The sequence below is a fragment of the Quercus suber genome, unplaced genomic scaffold (genome assembly GCF_002906115.3).
Source record: "Quercus suber isolate HL8 unplaced genomic scaffold, Cork oak 2.0 scaffold_175, whole genome shotgun sequence".
Classification (NCBI taxonomy): domain Eukaryota; kingdom Viridiplantae; phylum Streptophyta; class Magnoliopsida; order Fagales; family Fagaceae; genus Quercus; species Quercus suber.
Genome location: NW_027069635.1, coordinates 192,359 through 213,154, shown reverse-complemented (window position 1 = coordinate 213,154; position 20,796 = coordinate 192,359). Strand labels below are relative to the sequence as shown.

The window sequence follows — 20,796 nt, the reverse complement described above, 5'->3', positions numbered from 1 at the left end:
GTCATTATTTCCAAAAATGGACAGCAATTTGACAACAACAAGTTTAGGAATTTCTGCAAAGAGTTGGGAATAAAGAACCACTATTTTTCACCTGGTCATCTACAGGCCAACGGCCAGATAGAAGTCATAAATCAGACTTTGCTCAAACTGATCAAAACCCAACTTGAGGGGGCAAAATGGGCATGGCCTGACAAGCTCCTAGGAGTATTGTGGGCTTATAGAACGACGCTGAGGACTCCAACAGGTGAGACGCCCTTCAATATGACATTTGGGATCGAGGCAGTAATTCCTGTAGAAGTTGGAGTGTCAAGCATCAGACAGGCATGGTGTAATGAGCAGAGCAATGATGAGGGCCTCAAGCTAGCTCTGGATTGTTTACCCGAGGTCAGGGACGATACAGCCTAGAGAATGGCCTTGTATTAGGAAAGGATGACGAGGTACTATAACCATAGGGTCAAGTTGAAGCGTTTTAATCTTAGGGATATGATTCTACGGAAAGTCTCACAGGCTACCAAAGATCCAAATGAAGGGAAGTTAGGCCCTAACTAGGAAGGCCCATACAAGGTCGTCTGTTATTCAAGAAGGGGAAGCTACTACTTAGAGGACATGAATGGGAAGCCTTTGCCTCATCCTTGGAATGTAGAGCACCTTAAAAAGTATTATCAGTAAGGAAGAAAATTCTCAGCCATAATAAGTTCCAGGGTTTGGAACATCTCGTTTATTCATCCACATATAAGCAGGACATCAATTTCATTGTTTTATGCATTTATTTTTTCATACTTTATTTTTAGCACTTTTTGTGTTTCCATGAATTTATACCCTTTTAACACCTCTTTATAAGCAAGGATGAATAAAACAGGCAAAATGTCTACTGAAGTTATTCCTTCTAATGACAAACATTCCAAGGACAAAAATCTCATCAATATAAATGACGAGGTAAAAATCCAAATCCAGTGCTAAAAATGTCAAGTTTAAATCACAAGGATAAAAACCTCATCAACATAAATGACGAGGTCAAAATCTAAGCTCAGTGATAAAAACGAAATCACAAAGATGAAAGATCTAGCCGAGTCCAGTTCATTAACCAAGAAAAAAAAATTCTCAAGGATAAAGTTGTTAGGATTAGTGCCTTTAAATCCTATTGTATGATGATATGTATGACATTATGTACGACTTAATGTTGTGATTACTAAATTTGTTTTATTATTATCTAAAATAATGGTAATATGAATATTTGGACATTATCATTTAGTCTATAAGATGCATAGTATGTGATTTAGTCACAGAAGATATAAGTCACAAGTTCTTTGTAAACTCAGAATTTTAGTTCGTAGTCAGTGATGAAATTGGGCATTTCATCTGCGAAGACTATAACATATCAACTAAGATGATTTGTCTTGATCATGGAACTGAAGACTTCTAGTTGATGTGTTAATATGTTTTAAGAGTTAAGACATATTGAACTGGACCACTGTGAGATTTATTATTCTCCTAACGACTGTCAAATGGATAATAAATCTCACGACCTCTATTTACGTGAACTCTTAATCCTAAGAGAATAATGGACATGATCATGAAGTGTAGGTTGCTTTAATATAGCAAGAATGAGATCTAAAGTCACGATCAAAACCTCAGTATGTCAGGCAACCACATTTAGTGTTGATGAAACATATATTCTCAAGATGGAATTCTTAATATCTTAACAGAGATATAAAATATTCCCTTGAGATAAGTTTAATGAGTTTAGTTATTCAGAGTGTTAGGCCTAACCACTTTAGTAAGGAGTTACTAAAGTATATATTTACGAAATTAGATTTCATAAATATATGATGAATAACTTAGAGGATTAAACCGGGTACTCAAGGATTATGATGTAGTAATTTTCAAAGTGGCAGTATATATTCATGACTTTGAATCACTACGAATATTTTATTAAGGGGTTGCATGTATAATAAAGTCTTATGATATACTTTATTAATAAGGTTTAGAGTGCAATTATATTTTTATAGTGGTATTAAATATAATTAATGGTAACTTTGGACTTGTCAAGAGTTGACAGAAAAGCCCAAGACCCATTGGAGCTAGTGTTTTATTGGTCCCTTTTGGTCCCACTCCAAGCCACACACTAAAGCCCAATTGGAAAGGCCCAATACGCCAGCCCAATTAGATAATCAGTTAAATATAAAGGGAGAGACATACATAATTTTTTCATAAGAAAAAATGAATAGAGAGATATCATTGTGAAATGGTGTGTATGTGTGAGTGAAACCACTCGAGTATTCTCCATTGGAAACTGATTGAGAGACCACACTTTTTGGCCGTAAAGTGGAATTGGAGTGGAGATTAAAAGTGTTCCCGAGTACTTATAATCTTTTGTTTTGAATTTCACCACACCAAGGTACGCTATCTTGTTCTTAAATTCTGAAATTTACATAGTGTAAGTTATCAATCATGAATGAAATAGATCCTTGTTTGTTGCTTTCGCTGTGTGTTTTGTATGAGATACAAAACCAGATTTTTCCAACAATTGGTATCAGTCCTAGGTTTTCATATCATGCTTGTATAGCATGTGATTGGATTTTAGAATAAAAGAAAAATGATTTCTTCATGTTCAACGTTGTTTCAAGTATAGTTATTGAAAGTTATTGAGATAACTGTTCATGAGGATGACAATTGTATTGCATTGCTTTGTTCGAAGTGGGCTTTAACTATTAAGTATTGGTGCCCTGTCTTATTAATTGCCTGGATATGGCTATATGAATCTAATTGTAATAACCATCATGTGCGTGAAGTAATTCTTGTCAATGGTAGTTATTGAAATGAAGGGTAGTTATTCTAATGCTCTGACCGATATATCCAAACCATCTTGAAGTTTATATTTTGGATATAGTTATTCAAATAACTATCATTTGCATGTATCAATTCATTGCACAACTTGGATCCGTCATTGCATGGCTTGGATGTTAATGCACCGCTTGGATATAAATATATATATATATATATAAAAGGCTTGCATGATTTGATTATTATAAGCATGTAATGTGTGCCTTGGATGTAATGAATGCTTTATATACAATTTACATTGAATCCGTGTATTATTTGATATATATATATATATATATGTGGGTTAATATGCAAATTTTTATGAAGGATTCATCATATTGTTGCTTGCCTTGTTTTATATATTTATGTATATTAATGCTAGAATAAAGTATTTTGGTTTCCTTGTTAAAATACTTTAATGAAATTTATTCCTAATGAGATTAGGATTATGTTTTCAAAGGTTTCTAGCATTATTATGGTTCTTGATCTTAAAAATCTTTAATTTAAAATATCTAGTGGGAGAGAGATACAAAGGTTGGATCTCACGACCTCCATTATCAGTTTATAGTAGTGTGGGTAAGCACCTTGTCTTGGTGTATATGCATTGCTATCCCAAAGGAGGGTGTTTACTTCATAATACTACAAGATTGAACTAACCTATTTAAAGTAGTGTAGACAAGCACCTCGTCTTGGTGTATATGCCTCGCGATCCTAAAGGAGGGTGTTCTGTTCCATGGTACTGCAAGTTTAAACATTATAAGGGAGATGAAATGTGGCTACACATGATTCTAGATAATGGTGTACACTAGACTAAGTGTAATGTTAACCTCCCAAAGGAGCTATGTCATTATTACTTAAAAGCTAAAGCTAATACGACATATTATTAGTGTATGATAAGAGTTATCATGATAGTACTAATAATGAGAATAGTTCTCAATTAATTAATGTGTTTATAATAAACTTGCTACCAATGAATTATAAACATGGATTGGGTTGTCGTTGCATATATTATTTTATGGTTTTATAAGGTTCCATATTATATACTTATATGCTAAATTGATAATGTCTAGTTTACTTATTATATTCATGTTTGTTATTTTTAGATTTAAAATCATGGCATCATTTAGTCCACTTGTTACTATTCTTAATCAAAACAAACTAACTGGATCCAACTATGTTGACTGAAAAAGAAACTTGAACATTGTTCTTACTGCTGAAGAGCACAAATATGTGCTTACTCAACTATGTCCTAGCTTTCCATCATTAGATGCTCCTCTTGAGGAAAAACAGCAATATGATCGTTAGCAGAAATCTAATGAGATGGCTAAGTGCTATATCCTAGCATCTATTTCAAATGTTCTACAACATCAAATGCAGGATATAGAACTAGCTTCGGATATAATGCTAAGTCTGAAGGAGATGTTTAGTGAGCAAGGCCGTTCTGTAAGGAAAGAAACTATGAAGCAGATTTATAATACCAAAATGGTTGAAGGTACTTCAGTGAGGGAGCATTGGCTTAGGATGATCTCTAATCTGAATAAATTGGAAGTTTTAGGTGCCGATATTGATAGAGAATCCCAAGTGCATATGATACTCCAGTTGCTACCAGAATCATTCAAGGAATTCAAATTTAATTATAATATGAACAAAAAGATTTATACATTGTCTGAATTAATGAATAAGTTGGTAGCAGCGGAAGGCATCCTGGGTACTTCTAGTGTTAATGCTAATATGGCTAAAGTTTCTACTTCTCAACCTAAGTCAAAAGGCAAGGGTAAGAAGAAGAAGAAGAAGGACTTCTCCAAGAAATATGGTAAACAAGTTGCCTTAGGAGTTGCCAACAAAGGAAAGAAAACCAAAGGAAAGTGTTTCCATTGTGGTGAGGAAGGACACTGGAAAAGGAATTGTCCAATATTTAAGGCTGCCAAGAATAAAGGTATGAAAAGTACATTCCTTCTTGAAACATGTTTGGTACAGAATCTCACAAATTCCTGGTGTATAGATTCAGGTTGTACTAATCATATCTGCAAATCCTTGCAGGGGTTTCAAGAGACCAGAAAGCTGAATAAAGGAGAAATGTTTCTTACCTTGGCTGATGGGAGCAGGATTCCAGTTGTAGCTATTGGAGTGTTTAATTTATGTTTTGAATCTAGAGCGTTAATATTGGAAGACTATTTGTATATACCTAATGTTCATAGGAATTTAATTTCTGCAACTTATTTAGGTAAACATGGATATTATGTTATCCTAAAAGACAATGTTCTAATAAAGAAGGATAAAATGTTTATCTGTTCTGGCAATATTGTGGATGGTCTTTATATTTTAACTCTTGATAAGCATGAATTATATAATTCTGAATTAGATCATAACTCTCATGTAAAATCATTAAAGAGAAAGTTTCCTTATACTAATGAAGCATATCTTTGGCACTTGCGTTTGGGTCATATTAATCCAAACAGAATTCAAAGATTGATCAAAGATGGACTTTTAGAGCCATTGGACTTTGATGAATTTCCAGTTTGTGAATCTTGCTTGGAAGGAAAAATGACCAAATGACCTTTTAATGTAAAGGTAGAAGAGCCCAAGAGTTACTTGAATTAGTTCATACAGATGTATGTGATCCTATGTCAACCTAAGCAAAAGGAAGATATGAGTACTTCATCACTTTTACCATTACTCCAGATATGGTTATGTGTACCTAATGAGATGGAAGTCCAAAACCTTTGAAAAGTTCAAAGAGTTTAGGGCTGAAGTTGAGAATCAATTAGGTAAACGCATAAAAGCCATTCGATCTGATCGTGGTGGCGAATACCTTCTTGGGGATTTCAAGGATTACGTAACTCAAAATGGGATTATATCCCAATTGACTGCACCTGGAACTCCCCAATAAAATGGTGTAGCAGAAAGAAGGAATACGACTCTTTTGGAAATGATTAGGTCCATGATGAGTTACTCAACTTTACCAGTTTCTTTTTGGGGATATGCACTAAAAACTGCAATGCACATTTTGAATTTAGTTCCATTAAAATCCGTTCCCAACACACCTAAGGAATTGTGGAGTGGGCGCAAGCCTAGTATGAAATATCTCCACATTTAGGGATGTCCAGCACATGTGTTGAAAAGGAAGTCTGATAAGTTGGAATCTAAAACCGAAGTATGCATGTTTTTAGGGTATTTAAAAGAAACAAAGGGTTAGTTATTCTATAATCATAAAGATAACAAAGTGTTTGTTAGCACTCATGCCAAATTTTTGAAAGATGATTATATGAATAATTTTGATCCTAGAAATAAAGTTGTTTTGGCTGAAATGAATGAACCTGTAGTTGAACAACCAATGGATGAAACTAAGGATGATATGGCTGTATTAGATACATCACATGATATTACTCATGAGATAACTAGTACACAGGTGTCTCGTCGTAGTGGGAGAATTGTTCGGCCTCCTATAAGATTCATAGGTTTGGGAGAAATTTATGAAGCTATCTCAGAAGAGGCTGAATTGGATCCCTACACTTATGAAGAGGCAATGAATGATATAGATGCACATCATTAGATCAAAGCTGTGAAATCTAAATTAGATTTCATGTATTCCAATCAAGTTTGGGATCTTGTAAAGGCGCCTAACGGCATTAAACCTGTTGGTTGCAAATGGGTTTACAAAAGGAAGAGAGAGGTAGATGGAAAGGTTGAAACCTTTAAAGCAAGACTAATGGCGAAAGGGTATACACAAAAAGAAGGTATTGACTTTGATGAAACTTTTTCGCCAGTAGCCATGCTTAAATCTATTAGAATTCTCTTATCCATTGCTGGTCATTATGATTATGAGATTTGGCAAATGGATGTCAAGACTACATTTCTTAATGGCAATCTTGAAGAAGAAATCTATATGATGCAAGCAGAAGGTTTCATAGGAAAGAACCAAGAGCATATGGTATGCAAGTTGAAAAGGTTCATTTATGGACTTAAGCAAGCATCTAAGTCATGGAACATCAAATTTAATCAAGCAATCAAATCATCTGGTTTTGAACAAAATCTTGATGAACAATGTGTGTACAAAAGATATCGAGATAAAGTAGTAATGTTCCTAGTGCTTTATGTTGATGACATTGTGCTCATTGGAAATGATATAGGGGTAACACCATCAGTAAAAGTTTGGTTGTCAAGCTAATTTGATATGAAGGACTTAGGTGAAGCTAACTTTATTCTAGGGATCAAGCTTTGGCAGGATCGCAAGAATAAGATGTTAGGTTTATCACAAACTGGATAGATAGATAAGGTTCTAGAACTAGCATGCAAAACTCTAAGAAGAGATTACTTCCTTTCAGACATGGAGTTCCTCTTTCTGATGACTCTCGCCTAAGACTCAAGAGGAAGAAAATATGATAAGACAAGTTCCTTATGCTTCTATAGTAGAAAGTCTCATGTATGCCATGCTTTGTACTAGACCAAATATCTGTTATTCAGTTGGCATGGTCAGCTGTTATCAATCAAATCTAGGAACAAAACATTGGCAAGCTGTAAAGCATATTCTTAAGTATCTTCGAAGAACGAGAGATTATATGCTTGTTTACCGGTGTGAGGATTTGATTCCCATTGGCTATACAGATTTAGACTTTCAATCAGATCTAGATTTCAGAAAATCTACTTCAGGATATGTTTTCACTTTGGAAGGTGGAGCCATAACTTGGAAGAGTAGTAAGCAATCTTGTATTGCGGACTCCACCATGGAAGCTGAGTACGTTGCTACTTGTGGAGCAGCAAAGGAAGTTGTTTGGCTCAAGAAATTCCTTTATGATCTTGGTGTTATAAGAATGGAGCAAGTTCCCATCATATTGTTTTGCGACAATAGTGGAGTAGTTGCATAATCCAAAGATCTAAGGAATCACAAGAAAGGAAAGCAAATTGAGAGAAAATACCACATTATTCGAGACATTGTTGCTCGAGGAGATGTAGTGGTTGCAAAGATTGAAAGTGCAAATAATCTACCAGATCCATTTACCAAAGCCTTGCCTTAAAGGACTTTCGAGTCACATTTGGAGCGAATGGGAGTTAGATTACTGCACAATATTCTTTAAGGCAAGTGAGAGATTGCTAGGATTAGTGCCCTTAAATCCTATTGTATGATGCTATGTATGACATTATGTACAACTTAATGTTGTGATTAATAAATTTTTTTTATGATTATCTAAAATAATGGTAACATGAATATTCGGACATGATCATTTAGTCCATGAGATGCATAGTATGTGATTTATGTAATTTAGTCACAAAAGATATAAGTCACAAGTTCTTTGTAAACTCAGAATTTTAGTTCATAGTCAGTGATGAAATTGGGCATTTCATTTACGAAGACTATAACATATCAACTAAGATGATTTGTCTTGATCATGGAAGTGGAGACTTCTAGTTAATGTGTTAATATATTTTAAGAGTTAAGACATATTGAACTAGATGACTGTGAGAATTATTTTTCTCCTAACGACTGTCAAATGGATAATAAATTTCACGACTTCTATTTACGCAAACTCTTAATCCTAAGAGAATTATGGACCTGATCATGAAGTGTAGGTTGCTTTGATATATCAGGAGTGAGATCTAAAGTCACGATCAAAACCTCAGTATGTCAGGCAGCCACATTTAGTGTTGATGGAACATATATTCTCAAAATGGAATTCATAATCTCTTAACGGAGATATAAAATATTCCCTTGAGATAAGTTTAATGGGTTTCGTTATTCAGAGTGTTAGGCATAACCACTTTAGTAAGGAGTTACTAAAGTATATATTTATGAAATTGGATTTCATAAATATATGATGAATAACTTAAAGATTAAACCGGACACTTAAGGATTAAGATATAATAATCTTCAAAGTGACAGTCTATATTCATGACTTTGAATTACTATGAATATTTTATGAAAGGGTTGTATGTATAATAAAGTCTTGGGATATAATTTATTAATAAGGCCTAGAGAGCAATTATATTTATATAGTGGTATTAAAAATAATTAATGGTAACTTTAGGCTTGTCAAAAGTTGACAGAAAAGCCCAAGGCCCATTAGAGCTAGATAATCAGTTAAATATAAAAGGAGAGACATACAGAATTTTTTCATAAGAAAAAAGGAATAGAGAGACATCATTGTGAAATGGTGTGTATGTGTGAGTGAAACCACTCGATTATTCTCCCTTGGAAACTGATTGAGAGACCACACTTCTTGGGCGTAAAGTGGAATTGGAGTGAAGATTAAAAGTGTTCTCGAGTACTTATATTCTTTTGTTTTGAATTTCACCGCACCAAGGTATACTATCTTGTTCTTAAATTCTTAAATTTACATAGTGCAAGTTATCAATCATGAATGAAATAGATCCTTATTTGTTGCTTCTGCTGTGTGTTTTGTATGAGATACAAAACCAAATTTTTCCAACAAAAGCAATAAAGTTCTAACATGGCCAGAGCAATAAGGTGTTCAAATTAAAAGCCTCAAAACAAGGAGGCAACCATTGTTTGTTAAGAAACCCCAAAAACAAAAGCGGGAACCCACTGTTCTTAAAATAAAAAAGAAAGAAGAAAGAGAAGTCATGAAGGCAGTAGATTCATCCACATCTTTTCCTTCAGTGGCCTTGTCTTTCTCCATGGCACCAGATTCAGTTTCTTCCAGCTTCTTTGCTTCATCTTCAAGAATCTTGGTATCAATCTTTTCAAAATCCAAGCTAGAAAAATCTACGGCCAAACTATGGTGCTTCATGGTCCATCGGTGTAGAAGCTTAAATTCTTTAAAGTACTGCATGAATTGAGTCTAAAAATTCCTCTAACTGCTTGAACTTCTGGACAACCTTGTCCATCTCTTCATCAATCTTCAGGAGAGCAGCCTGAATCTCTTCATCCTTCTAGATGACCAAAGCCTTCTCTACGCGTAGGGCCTCAGTAAGCTCCTTTATTTTCTAGTTCACATCATTCCTCTCATTCATGACAGCAATCAAATCCTTCTTCAATTAGGAGCATTCAACCTCCATGGATTCCACTTTTGACGTAGCCACTATGACCTTCTCCTCCACATTTAGATAATCAATGGTGATACGTAACAACTCCCCAAGGACCTAATTGGAACAAGTAGATAAGGGAAGAAATTATGCATAATGCACATCCACATGTACAGAAAGATTCAAGAAGTGATGCTGGAAGGACAGAGTTACATACCTACACCAATTTATGGATGTGTTGACTGACGAGTTCATGGGAGGGAATAGACTATAAACCCTTCTGCTCATCATTGGTAATCACATTGTGTGCACGACTCAAGGTTGTAGCATGGTCATCCCATACACTTATCCCAATTTTGCTTTTACCCTTTGTACGAGTGAGCGAAGGGGTAATGGCAGTCACCTCTAGAGATAGGGTTGGAGAAGAAGGGGCGACATTAATAGTTGGAAGGGCGGCAGCATCAACCTTCTCATCACTTAGTTTTCTTTTCTTTGAGTTAGAAGTCAGCTTGGCTAGAGGTTCATTTTTCAGGTCTCTGATGAGAGCCTACTTATCTTTGCTATACCTGGTGGCCATTTTTGAAAAATAAAAATGAAAGGGCAATTCCCAATTAGACAATAGACGAAATTAAGAAAGATGAAGCAAGGGATAGATGAACTTACTCTTCTCTTCTCGACGAAGTTTTCCAAAAGGTACTTTGAAGGCTCGGGGCCTAAGCAACAATCATACAAGTGACAAGGATCAACTAGGTCGTCAAAATCCTTTATTTCAAGAGCATAAGCAAGGGCATCTCGAACTCGGTGGCGATATTAATCTTCAAGGTCAGGACAATCAAGAGCTGTGAAGAATCAAAGTAAGAACTTCGTTAGACGAGTAATCAAGGTATGGAAAAAGAACAAAAGAGGATCATGGAAATACGCACCAAGTGCTGGAAAAATCGTCCCCCCCAAAAATCGTCAGATAAGGTTTCCTAACCCGTTCTAGAAATGAAAAAATATCATGATTTCCAATCACGGAAAGACGAGGGAAAACCCCTAACAATCCTAGATTTCCTATCCCATGGCAGGAGTTCAAAATACCCATAATGGGTAGAAGCCTTCAAGCAATACAAAAACAAAGACTCATTCAAACTAATCATCTCCCCATCACAAGCAGACACCCAAATGGGCATATAGCTTATTACCGTCCTCCAAGCATTGGGGACAAGCTGACCAGGGGCGATCTGAAGTTCACTCAGGAGATGTAGGATAAATGGATGGACGGGGAATCGAAGGCCACACATAAAGTTAACCTCATAGAAACATACCTCTCTATGAGCAAAATTGCAAGCTTTCTCACCCAAGCGAGGCAATCTAACAGAGGCCCTTTTGGGAAACTGAGCCCTCTTCCTAAAACCCTTTGGATGACTTTCTTTCAATGAACAAGATTTGGAGAGCATGCAAGGGGCGAGAAGAAGAAGAAGATGAGGGCAATTTTGATGCAGTAGTGTCCACTACCCTACTCAAAGAATCAGCAATGGAAGACAACCCAATCTCTAGTTCACTAGACCGAACATCATCTACCTTATTGAATAGTATCCATCTTCGAATGATGTCTTATCAAAGATTCACAGATTAAAGGATAAAGGAATAGTAAAATCGACCTAAGGGCAGAGGAACGAGGAATAAACAACTTTACTTGTGGACGTCGACCTAAGGAGTATTCTAAGAAAACACCTAATCGAGTGAAGAAAAATGAGATCGAGGGGCACTTTTGGCTAAGAAAATCAAAACCAACCATCAAAGCATAAAGAAAAGGAACCTTACCAGGAAAATATGAAGATTTCTTAAGCGTGCAGAAGTTCAGACCAAATAATGGAGGGAGAGGAATAGTTTTTCTTCCTAAAAGGAAAACTAAGAATTAAGGCATGTCAAAATCAAGGAAGTTTCACACAAACCACAAATTGGGGAACAACAAGTGTTCACTTCCAAAAAAGTTGTCGTTTCACATTTAAAACAAAAGCCAAATTTCAAGAATCGAGAAGATAAGAAACATCATGACCAGTCATATTCCTAAGATCGTCCAACTTTATGACAACCTAGGAATGGGGGGGCAACTGATGAGTACAAGACAAGATCGCTAACGAGTATAAGATAAGATTGTCTAGATAAAAGACAACCTTATCTACCCCTAAGTCGGGGATGAGAACAAGTGTAAAAGCCCAACGTCATACATCGTCTCTCGAGGCTAGCTAGGCCAGCACTCATTGAATGCACAAATAAATGCCAGCAGGGCAACCCATGAGCAATGATTGCACCGGACTAGTTACAAGAGCAGTATTGGCACAACAATCACACGTTACACCTTAAATGGAATCATCACTGGCAATCAATGCCTTACTCCTCCCAAGAGAAAAATGTTTAGAGCAACATTAACAGACATAACTACACCAACCCAAAGCAAACTATAAAAGGGGAAATGGAGCGCAAGTAAAGGAAATGAAAAAGTTTTATAGAGAGAATTGTGAGAAACTTATTTTGAGAATTCATAATCTGACTTTAGTATTGGAGTATTCTCAACTAGCCTTATGCTAGTGAAACCCTCCCTTACTTTTCTTTTCGTAACCACAGGTACCAAAGATCGTCCATTAGCACTGACGAGGAGCACATTGACAAGGCCAAGTTTCGAGGACAAAATTGGCCTTTGCCCCTTTCTATCAAAATATCCAGCATTTTGCCCCTTTTTTGAAACTCGTTTCCTCAAAATCGTGTTTAAAAAAAAAAAAAAAAAATCTAGATCCCTATAATGGCATTTTAAGGAGCCTATTGTGACGTTTTAAAGACTTATAATGGCATTTTAGAACTCGAGCTCCATGAACTTGAGTTATAGGTAATTTTTTTTAATTTTTTTTTACCTATAACTCGAGTTCATGAAGCTCGAGTTACAAAACATGACGAGGAGCACATTGACAAGGCCAAGTTTCGAGGACAAAATTGGCCTTTGCCCCTTTCTATCAAAATATCCAGCATTTTGCCCCTTTTTTGAAACTCGTTTCCTCAAAATCGTGTTTAAAAAAAAAAAAAAAAAATCTAGATCCCTATAATGGCATTTTAAGGAGCCTATTGTGACGTTTTAAAGACTTATAATGGCATTTTAGAACTCGAGCTCCATGAACTTGAGTTATAGGTAATTTTTTTTAATTTTTTTTTACCTATAACTCGAGTTCATGAAGCTCGAGTTACAAAACACCACAGTAGGTCCTTAAAACGTCATTATAGGCTTCTTAAAATGCCACTATAGGGCTTAACTCGATTTTGAAAAAATCGAGTTTCAAAAGAGAGGCATTTCCCTAATTAGTTTCAAAAGAGAGGCAAAATGCTAGATATTTTGATAGGAAGGGGCAAAAGCCAATTTTGTCCCAAGTTTCGGCTTCATCAAAAGATGTATAAAAGCGAAAATAATAATAATAATAATAATAATAATAATAATAATAATAATAATAATAATAATAATAATAATAATATTTAGAAGACTAGGAAATTATCGGTCATAGCATAAAGTTAAATTTTTGCTTTTGTAAGAAGAAATGGCAATACTCTTGTCATAAATTTGATAATATTCATACAGGGCGGCTTAGTATAGAGTCTAGGTGGTCAAAGGACCACCTGGCTTGGAAAAAAAAATTTATTATTATGTATAAATTTTAAGAATTTATGATTTTTTTAGACTTAAAAAAACTTTTATGATCACCCTAATTATTTTTTAGGCCCAACAAAATTAATTTTTGACAAACTTTGGCAATAAACTTAGTTGTAGACTAAGGTTACAACTCTATTCAACATTTTTTTTTTTATTGGATGTGAATTTTAACAAATCTACCATTTAATCACATTTTCTTCTTATATCCTCCTTACTTGTAAAATTTCAAGAAGATCAAAGATCAATAGTCATCAATTAAATGTTTAAATTTTAAGTTTTTGTAGTCTAAAATTATACATATAAAATAAGTTTATGAATTGAATAGTAAATAACATCCGATTTGCATGAAATTTAACATATGTTTTAAGAATATAAAAAAATGCAATTCAACTATTAAATTTTCAAAATATGTAGTAATGTTAATTTGTTTAGTGAGAGTTGTAATGGAAAGACAAAGAGGAGCGTGGTGATAGAATCCACATCCTTAAATTTAGAGAGAGAGGAAAAATTAGGGCTGTAAATGAGTCGAGTTTTGTTGAGTAGTGCATGTTGAAGCTTGACTCATCAGAAAAAATCAAAAGCTCAAGCTTATGACAAGCTTAAAAATAATGTTTGAGCTTGAGCTCGTAGGAAAGCCAAAAACCTTGAACTTGACTTAGCCTGACTTGATTAATTAGTCAAGCCAAGTTTAAGCTTAATATCAAGCTCAAACTTGAGCTCAAGTTAAGCTTTTGAGCTTGAGATCTAAAAAGATTACATTATCAAATGCTTAAATTTATAAAATTAAGAAGAAAAAAAATAGTATACTCATGTTATCATACGTCTAACTCTACCTATGATTAGCCATTATTCAAACTAAGTCTAGAGTTTCAACAATTATTCAAAATACAATTTTTACATTCATGTTAAATGGAAAAGAACTAAAAAAAAAAAAAAAAAAATTTAAAAATTTAAAAAAAAAAAAAAAAAAAAACTTGTTTATAGCTATAATGAATGGGAAAATACTAACATGTTTCATAACTTTACATTAGATTATTGATGGGAAAAGGATCATTTGTGGCCCACTTAATTAATTAATTTATTTTTAAATGTAACTAAAGTCTAAAGTGGTTATTGATCAGTTTAGAGAGAAGGAAAAAAAATTAAGGTAATGGGTAGTAGATCCCATATTGGCCATGTCATTATTAAAATATGTGTAATGCATATATTTAGGTAACACATATAAACTTATAAATGAGTTTTTACTTGAATTATTTTGTATCAAGCCTTATAGCTCATGAGGTTGTTTGTGAACAAATTTTTTTGTTTGGACTCGGCTTGTCTATTAAACGAGCCTAAAACTAAGGCTCAAACTTAACTTATTTTTAAACAAATAAACATCAACCAGCTTTTTATTGAATCGGGCCCAAGTTGTTCATGATCGGTTTGGTTCATTTAGAAAAAATAAACATGTTTAATCAATACCATATGGTTATTTTATAAGCATGTTTGGTATCTACTAATTTTTAGTAGTTTGTTTCTCAAAAAAAAATAATAATAATAATAATAAATAGTTTATTTGCTAAATATAAATTTTTAAAAGAAAATAAAAAAAAATTCTAAAAATTGAGACAAGCTTTTTGCCAAAATGATAGAATTATGTCGCAAATCTGACCAAAATAGGTGAGTATGGGTTAGAGGCTTTTATCTAACAATAAATTTAATCTATCCCAAATCTAATCTAAGTATCTAACAAATAAATAGACACAAAAATGAATTGGACCTTTTTTCAACCCAAAATGTTATTGACTATGCGAGATTATATGTTGTATCAACATGAGCCCCCTTTTTTTTTCTTTTTTTCCTTTTTTATGAATCTCGTCAACATGAGCTATGTGGGGGCTTAATAACACCCTCCGATCTGTTTCTTTTTTCATGAAAATATATTGTGTTTGAATCTTCTATATATATAAGCAAACTTATTAATCGGTACTTCAAAGTGTTTTAAACAAAGACATTCAAAATTAAATCCTCTTTCCTGTTAGATCAATCCAATTACCAAATAAGTCAATATTGAAAAAAAAAAAAAAAATACTTAACAAAAGAAACTTTCACTTGTGTGGCTCTATCATTTTCGTGTCAACACATAGTAGATCCCACTCGTGTGGGCTGCAACTTAGGCAAAAATTGCCAGTTAGTGATGGACTAAAAAAGGTTTTTTAATAGTAGAAATAGTATCCTCAACAACTATATTGACCTGACTAAAAGTGTTGAAAAGTGACTAGAAAGATAACCCCCAATGAAAATACAAAGTGTTGAAAGAGAGAAAGGCGTTTTGGCGGGGGCCCGATTGCCCGTAGTAGGAGAGGAGTCCTCTACGAACAAAACTCTCTTTTCTTTTCTTTTCTTTTATATATATTCTTTGCCAGGAATATTATGTATATAATAATTTAAAAAAAATTTAAGTAGCACATTGCTACATGTTATTATCAATGAAAAAAAATAAATAATGATAATTTTAATGATACATTTGTATTAAAATTAATAATAATTTATCATAACATATACAATTTGTTGTGAAAAATATTATAGACACAAACACCCTTATTATCTTATTATTATTATTATTATTTTCTAGCTTTGGGCTTTCAAGTGTGAAAGCGTGTGAGCTAATAAAGGGTGGGGGGGGCCAAGTACGAGCCTCTTTGCCTCCCTATTACAAAGCAAAAACTGTCACTGGACGCCGACCTCTAACAACTTCTCTCTTTGTTTTTATTATTATTGTTTTTCTACTCACAATCAACGTTGGCCCTACCAGGTAATTATTTCTCTCACTTTTTTTTTTTTTTAATTGATGTTTAATTTATTCAAAGTAAAATATTTCTCGCAACGTCATCTACACGTCAATTATGACATCTAACACATGTACTACATATTCTTTTTGTTTTTTGTTTTTATTTAAAAAATAAAAACCTTGATCCAACCCATGTTCTCGTGGGCCATTTGAATTGGATTGGGCTGTTGTGGTGGGTGGGTGATGGATCAAATGCATGGCTACAAAATTTTAAGGATTCTTTCTCTTTAACCTTTTTTTTCCCCTTTCGGCCGACCCACGTTATTCATGAAAAACTTCCATTTACACACGAAAAGATATCATGTAAAGAGAAAGTGTACAGAGACCCCCAAAAAAAAAAAAAAAAAAATCTGTATTGAGCTCAAATAAAAACTAGTAAAAATTTGCAAAGTTAACAGTTATAAAAACTATTTTGAAATTTTTTGTATATGAACTTTGCTCTCATGTAAAAGTCTAGGTCAAATTTCAATTTCCTAGATTAAATAAAATTAAAAGTAGTTAGTGTTACCTAAGATGACAAATAACTTTATGAGCAAAAAAGATAACAAATAACTTATAAGATAAGCAAAAGGTGTTTTTAGCTTGCTTCTAATGTCTTTCTCCTCTCGTAAAGAGGAATGTGATTCCATTTCTAAGTAGTAAAAATTGTATAAGATATCTGATTGTCAATTGGGCCTTAATTCCAGCTTAGTTTTTTTAGTTAGGAATACTTCTTTTTTTCCTTTTTTTTTTTTATTACTTTTTTGTTTCCTTCATGTATTGCTTTATTGTGTGTGGGTTTGGGGGGGGGGGGGGGGGGTGGGGGCTCAACCGTACAATCCAAAGGCAAGTTTCCTGCCAAAAATCTATTCTTATGCTCTATAAATACCCTCACATGGCAAGAGTGGGTAAGGTCTAACAAGCTCTATGCATTGTAGTTCTTTCATTTCTTATCTTTTTCACTAGTTTTCTGACTTAAGCATCGGAACGTCACTGGCCACCCTTACCCTTGGGGTGGTCTTGGTTGATATGAGGTCTTCTTCTTTAGTAAATGACTGGCTTTGTCAGGAGATCAAGAGCCGATCTTGAAGTAGAAATTCTTGGTACTATTCCATTATATGTCTCCCCAATTTCTCCCACCTACACTTATTTGTACTCACAGCGAGAAACTATTTTGGCCCTCAACATTTTAAAAAATAATATACAGCTAAATTTTATAATAGTATGCCTATTTTCTCTCAAGAATTAATAAATATTTCAACTCAAGTGGTATCACTTTAAAAAGCATCAACANGTTAATTTGTTTAGTGAGAGTTGTAATCTTAAGCTACAACTAAGTTTGTAGCCAAACTTTGTCTTCAAACTTTGGTCTCCTTAACAATATATTAGGTCCTTACAAATAAAAAGAAAAAGTCCAAGAAAAATTTTATTTAACTAAAATTTTGAAAGAAATATAGTTTGCAATATTGATAATAAGACTATCATGTAAAAATTTAAAATAAGAAAATTCGTAGAATGAAATTGTAAGACTTTATGTGTTTGCATGTGTTTTTTTTTTTTTTCGCGTCAATATGAAATTCTCTTATTATTAGTGATGATGCTACAAAATTATACTACCTCAAATTGTCCATATGGCTCGTCTATAGAAAGAGAAGAAAGATAAGAAGAGTGAGCATAGCTAAGTTGTGTCGTCCTTTCTTTGGGAATGGACGAGTAATGTCTCGTCCGTGTTTCCTTTGGAGGCGGACGAGTATGGTCTCGTCCGCCACAAAGGACGGACGAGTAACGCTTCCTCGTCCGCCACAAAGGACGGACGAGCAAAGCATGGCCGTGTCATGGCTCGACCACCCTTAAATTAGGGATAGACGAGCCAAGCGCCCTTAACCAAAAAGGATGGAAACCTCCATTGCTCGTAAAGAGGCATCGGTTCAGATGAAACGACGTCTAAAAGAAGTTACCTCCGATTTTGATGAACTCCTTAACAATAGGAGCGGTTATCAGAGCCAATAACCGTTCCACGCACTATATAAATGTAATCCTGCGTAAAAGGTAAAGGCATTGAGACACTTTCCGGACTTTTGATCTAGAGAAGGAAGAAAACACTTACATATTTTTCCTCTCCATAAAAGCCTTCTAACTTCATCATCGGAGGGTTATAGGCCGGCCTCCACCGGTCTTCGCTCTGATTGGTTTTGGTTTTACAGGACCCAGTTCTCAGAATTGACGAAGTCTGAAGATTTCTAACCCACTGATCTTCCAGAAACATCAGTTGGCGCCGTCTGTGGGGACTCGTAGTGGTCACTCCTGAACTTTTTTAGTTCTGCGAGTTCTTTCTCACAAGGAAGGGTTTGAGATGGTTCGGACTAGATCAAGGGCAACTAGCCCGGGTCCTCAACAGAGTAGGGATGCGTCGAGTAATCCCATCGCGATCGACAATCTGCACCCAACCTGCAGGCCTCGTCTGTTCAGCATATGCAGTCGATGGCGGCTGCGATGGCGGAGTTAACTCGCCAGAATCAGGAGTTACGGAAAGAAGTTAACTTAAGAAGGCAGACACATCAAGAGCAAGATGAAGAAGGGCCAACCCAAGACCAAGAGGGCAGGGAGAACTTTCATCGTGGGAGCCCATCAAGGGATACCACTTCACGAAGGGCATCTGACTTGAAGAGAGAAATGGATCAGATGAAGAAGGCTATGGACGAGATGAAGGAAAATATGAGGAGGGTAAATCCAGTGGAAGATTTGGTACATAGAACTGACTCTCCTTTTACGGCCTCCATCAACGGCCATCCTCTACCACCGAAATTTAAAATGCCTTCTTTGGATTCATACGATGGGAATCGGGATCCTTTCGATCACATTGCCACCTTCAAGACCACTATGCATCTACAAGGTGTTCCGGATGAAATAATGTGCAGAGCCTTTCCTACCACTCTCAAGGGTCCGGCCAGAGTATGGTTCAGCAAACTACCCCGAATTCGGTGAGTTCCTTCGGAGAATTAAGCAAGTTGTTTGTTAATAACTTTATAGGGGGTCAGCGTCATAGACGATCCACTTCCAGTTTGTTAACAATAGAACAGGGGAGAATGAAAGCTTGCGTTCCTTTATTACACGCTTCAATAGGGAAGCCCTGACCGTGGACGAGGTAGATGATAAGCTACTGCTGGCAGCCTTTCATAACGGAGTCAATTCAGATTTGTTCATACATAAACTCTATGAGAAGGAACCTCAGTCTATGGCAGAACTCGTCCATTCAGCCCAGAACTTTATGAATGCAGAAGATGCTATTATAGCAAAGAAGAGGAAGAGGGCTGAGAGGGTAGAGTCAAATCCTTCTCGTCAGTCCGACCAAGGCCCTCGTCCAAAGAAGGGACGAACGGAGGATAAGAAAGATCGTGAAAAGAGGGCAGGTCCGTCAACAAGGAATCAGCACTACACTCCTTTAAGTGTGCCACTTGAGCAGGTCTCATGCAAATCAAAGACGAGCCTTCCTTAAAGTGGCCGGAGAAGATGAAGGGAGATCCCAATAAGCGCAATAGGAACAAATACTGTCGCTTCCACAGGGATCATGGGCACGACACGGACGAATGTTTTGATCTGAAACAGCAGATTGAGAATCTCATCAGGCAAGGGAAGTTGAAAATTTCCTAGGACGAGATCACAGAGACGAGAAACTAAAAGCCAAAGTAGAAGAACCGTCGCGGCCACCGCTTGGAGAAATAAGAATCATTCTGGGGGGAAGTTCTGCAGGACAGTCGTCTAAGTCAAAGAAAGCCTACCTGAAAGCAGTGCAGAGTGTGCAGCTTTCTGGACGATCGCCAAATGCAGGGACCATGGACGAGCAAGCAATTACCTTCACGGACGAGGATGCAAAGAAAGTCCATCACCCTCATGACGACGCTATTGTTATCACTCTCCTTATTGCAGATTACAAGACAAGAAGGGTGTTGATTGATAATGGAAGTTCAGCTGATATCTTGTACTTTCCAGCTTTTCAGCAGATGAGACTGGGACGAGAAAATCTCAAGAAATACAATTTTCCATTTTGTATTATTAGAGAAAGCATAATATATTAAAAGTATATTTGCAAATTTAAAAATAATAATAATGAATAGAGATGTACCATTAAGTTGTATTCACCTAGCAGTGTCCATCAAATTTTGGGGTTTAATGTGTAGTAAGGTTGAAGGGTTTAGGCATTTAGAATTTTTAGCATAAAGGGTTTAGGATCTCTCGGGGTTTAAGAGCTTCGAGGTTTTTTGGGGTTTAGAATTAAATTCAATAATTTGACTAACTACTTAAAGACCACGTGGTTTTATTATAATTTTTTAATATATATATATATATATATATAATAACAAAAGAAATAAAATTGTTTTGGTGTAACAATTACCATCAAATACAAAATGATAACACCTCAATGAAAAATTATCAGCAAACATCCTATTGTGCTATAATGAGACTTGTAGTTACATGTATTGAATTGTTTGCGTTAGATTTT

At 35.2% G+C, this 20,796-nt stretch overlaps 1 protein-coding gene across 1 annotated transcript; it reads left to right on the top strand.

Annotated features, from left to right (window-relative positions):
* Positions 1-18,776: 18,776 nt before the first annotated feature.
* On the top strand, positions 18,777-20,371 carry LOC111985009 (uncharacterized). Its single transcript, XM_065778202.1, has 3 exons — positions 18,777-19,276; positions 19,419-19,758; positions 19,922-20,371. The coding sequence occupies exons 1-3, from the start codon at positions 18,777-18,779 to the stop codon at positions 20,369-20,371; spliced, it is 1,290 nt and encodes a 429-aa protein (XP_065634274.1).
* The last annotated feature ends 425 nt before the right edge of the window (positions 20,372-20,796 follow it).

What these genes read in the sequence shown, in the direction of transcription:
- LOC111985009 (XM_065778202.1), top strand. Translation starts at nt 18,777, where the DNA reads ATGGCGGCTGCGATGGCGGAGTTAACTCGCCAGAATCAGGAGTTACGG. An exon ending in AGCAAACTACCCCGAATTCG is followed by an intron (nt 19,277 to 19,418) that starts GTGAGTTCCTTC and finishes ACGCTTCAATAG; the next exon opens with GGAAGCCCTGACCGTGGACG. An exon ending in TAAGTGTGCCACTTGAGCAG is followed by an intron (nt 19,759 to 19,921) that starts GTCTCATGCAAA and finishes GAATCTCATCAG; the next exon opens with GCAAGGGAAGTTGAAAATTT.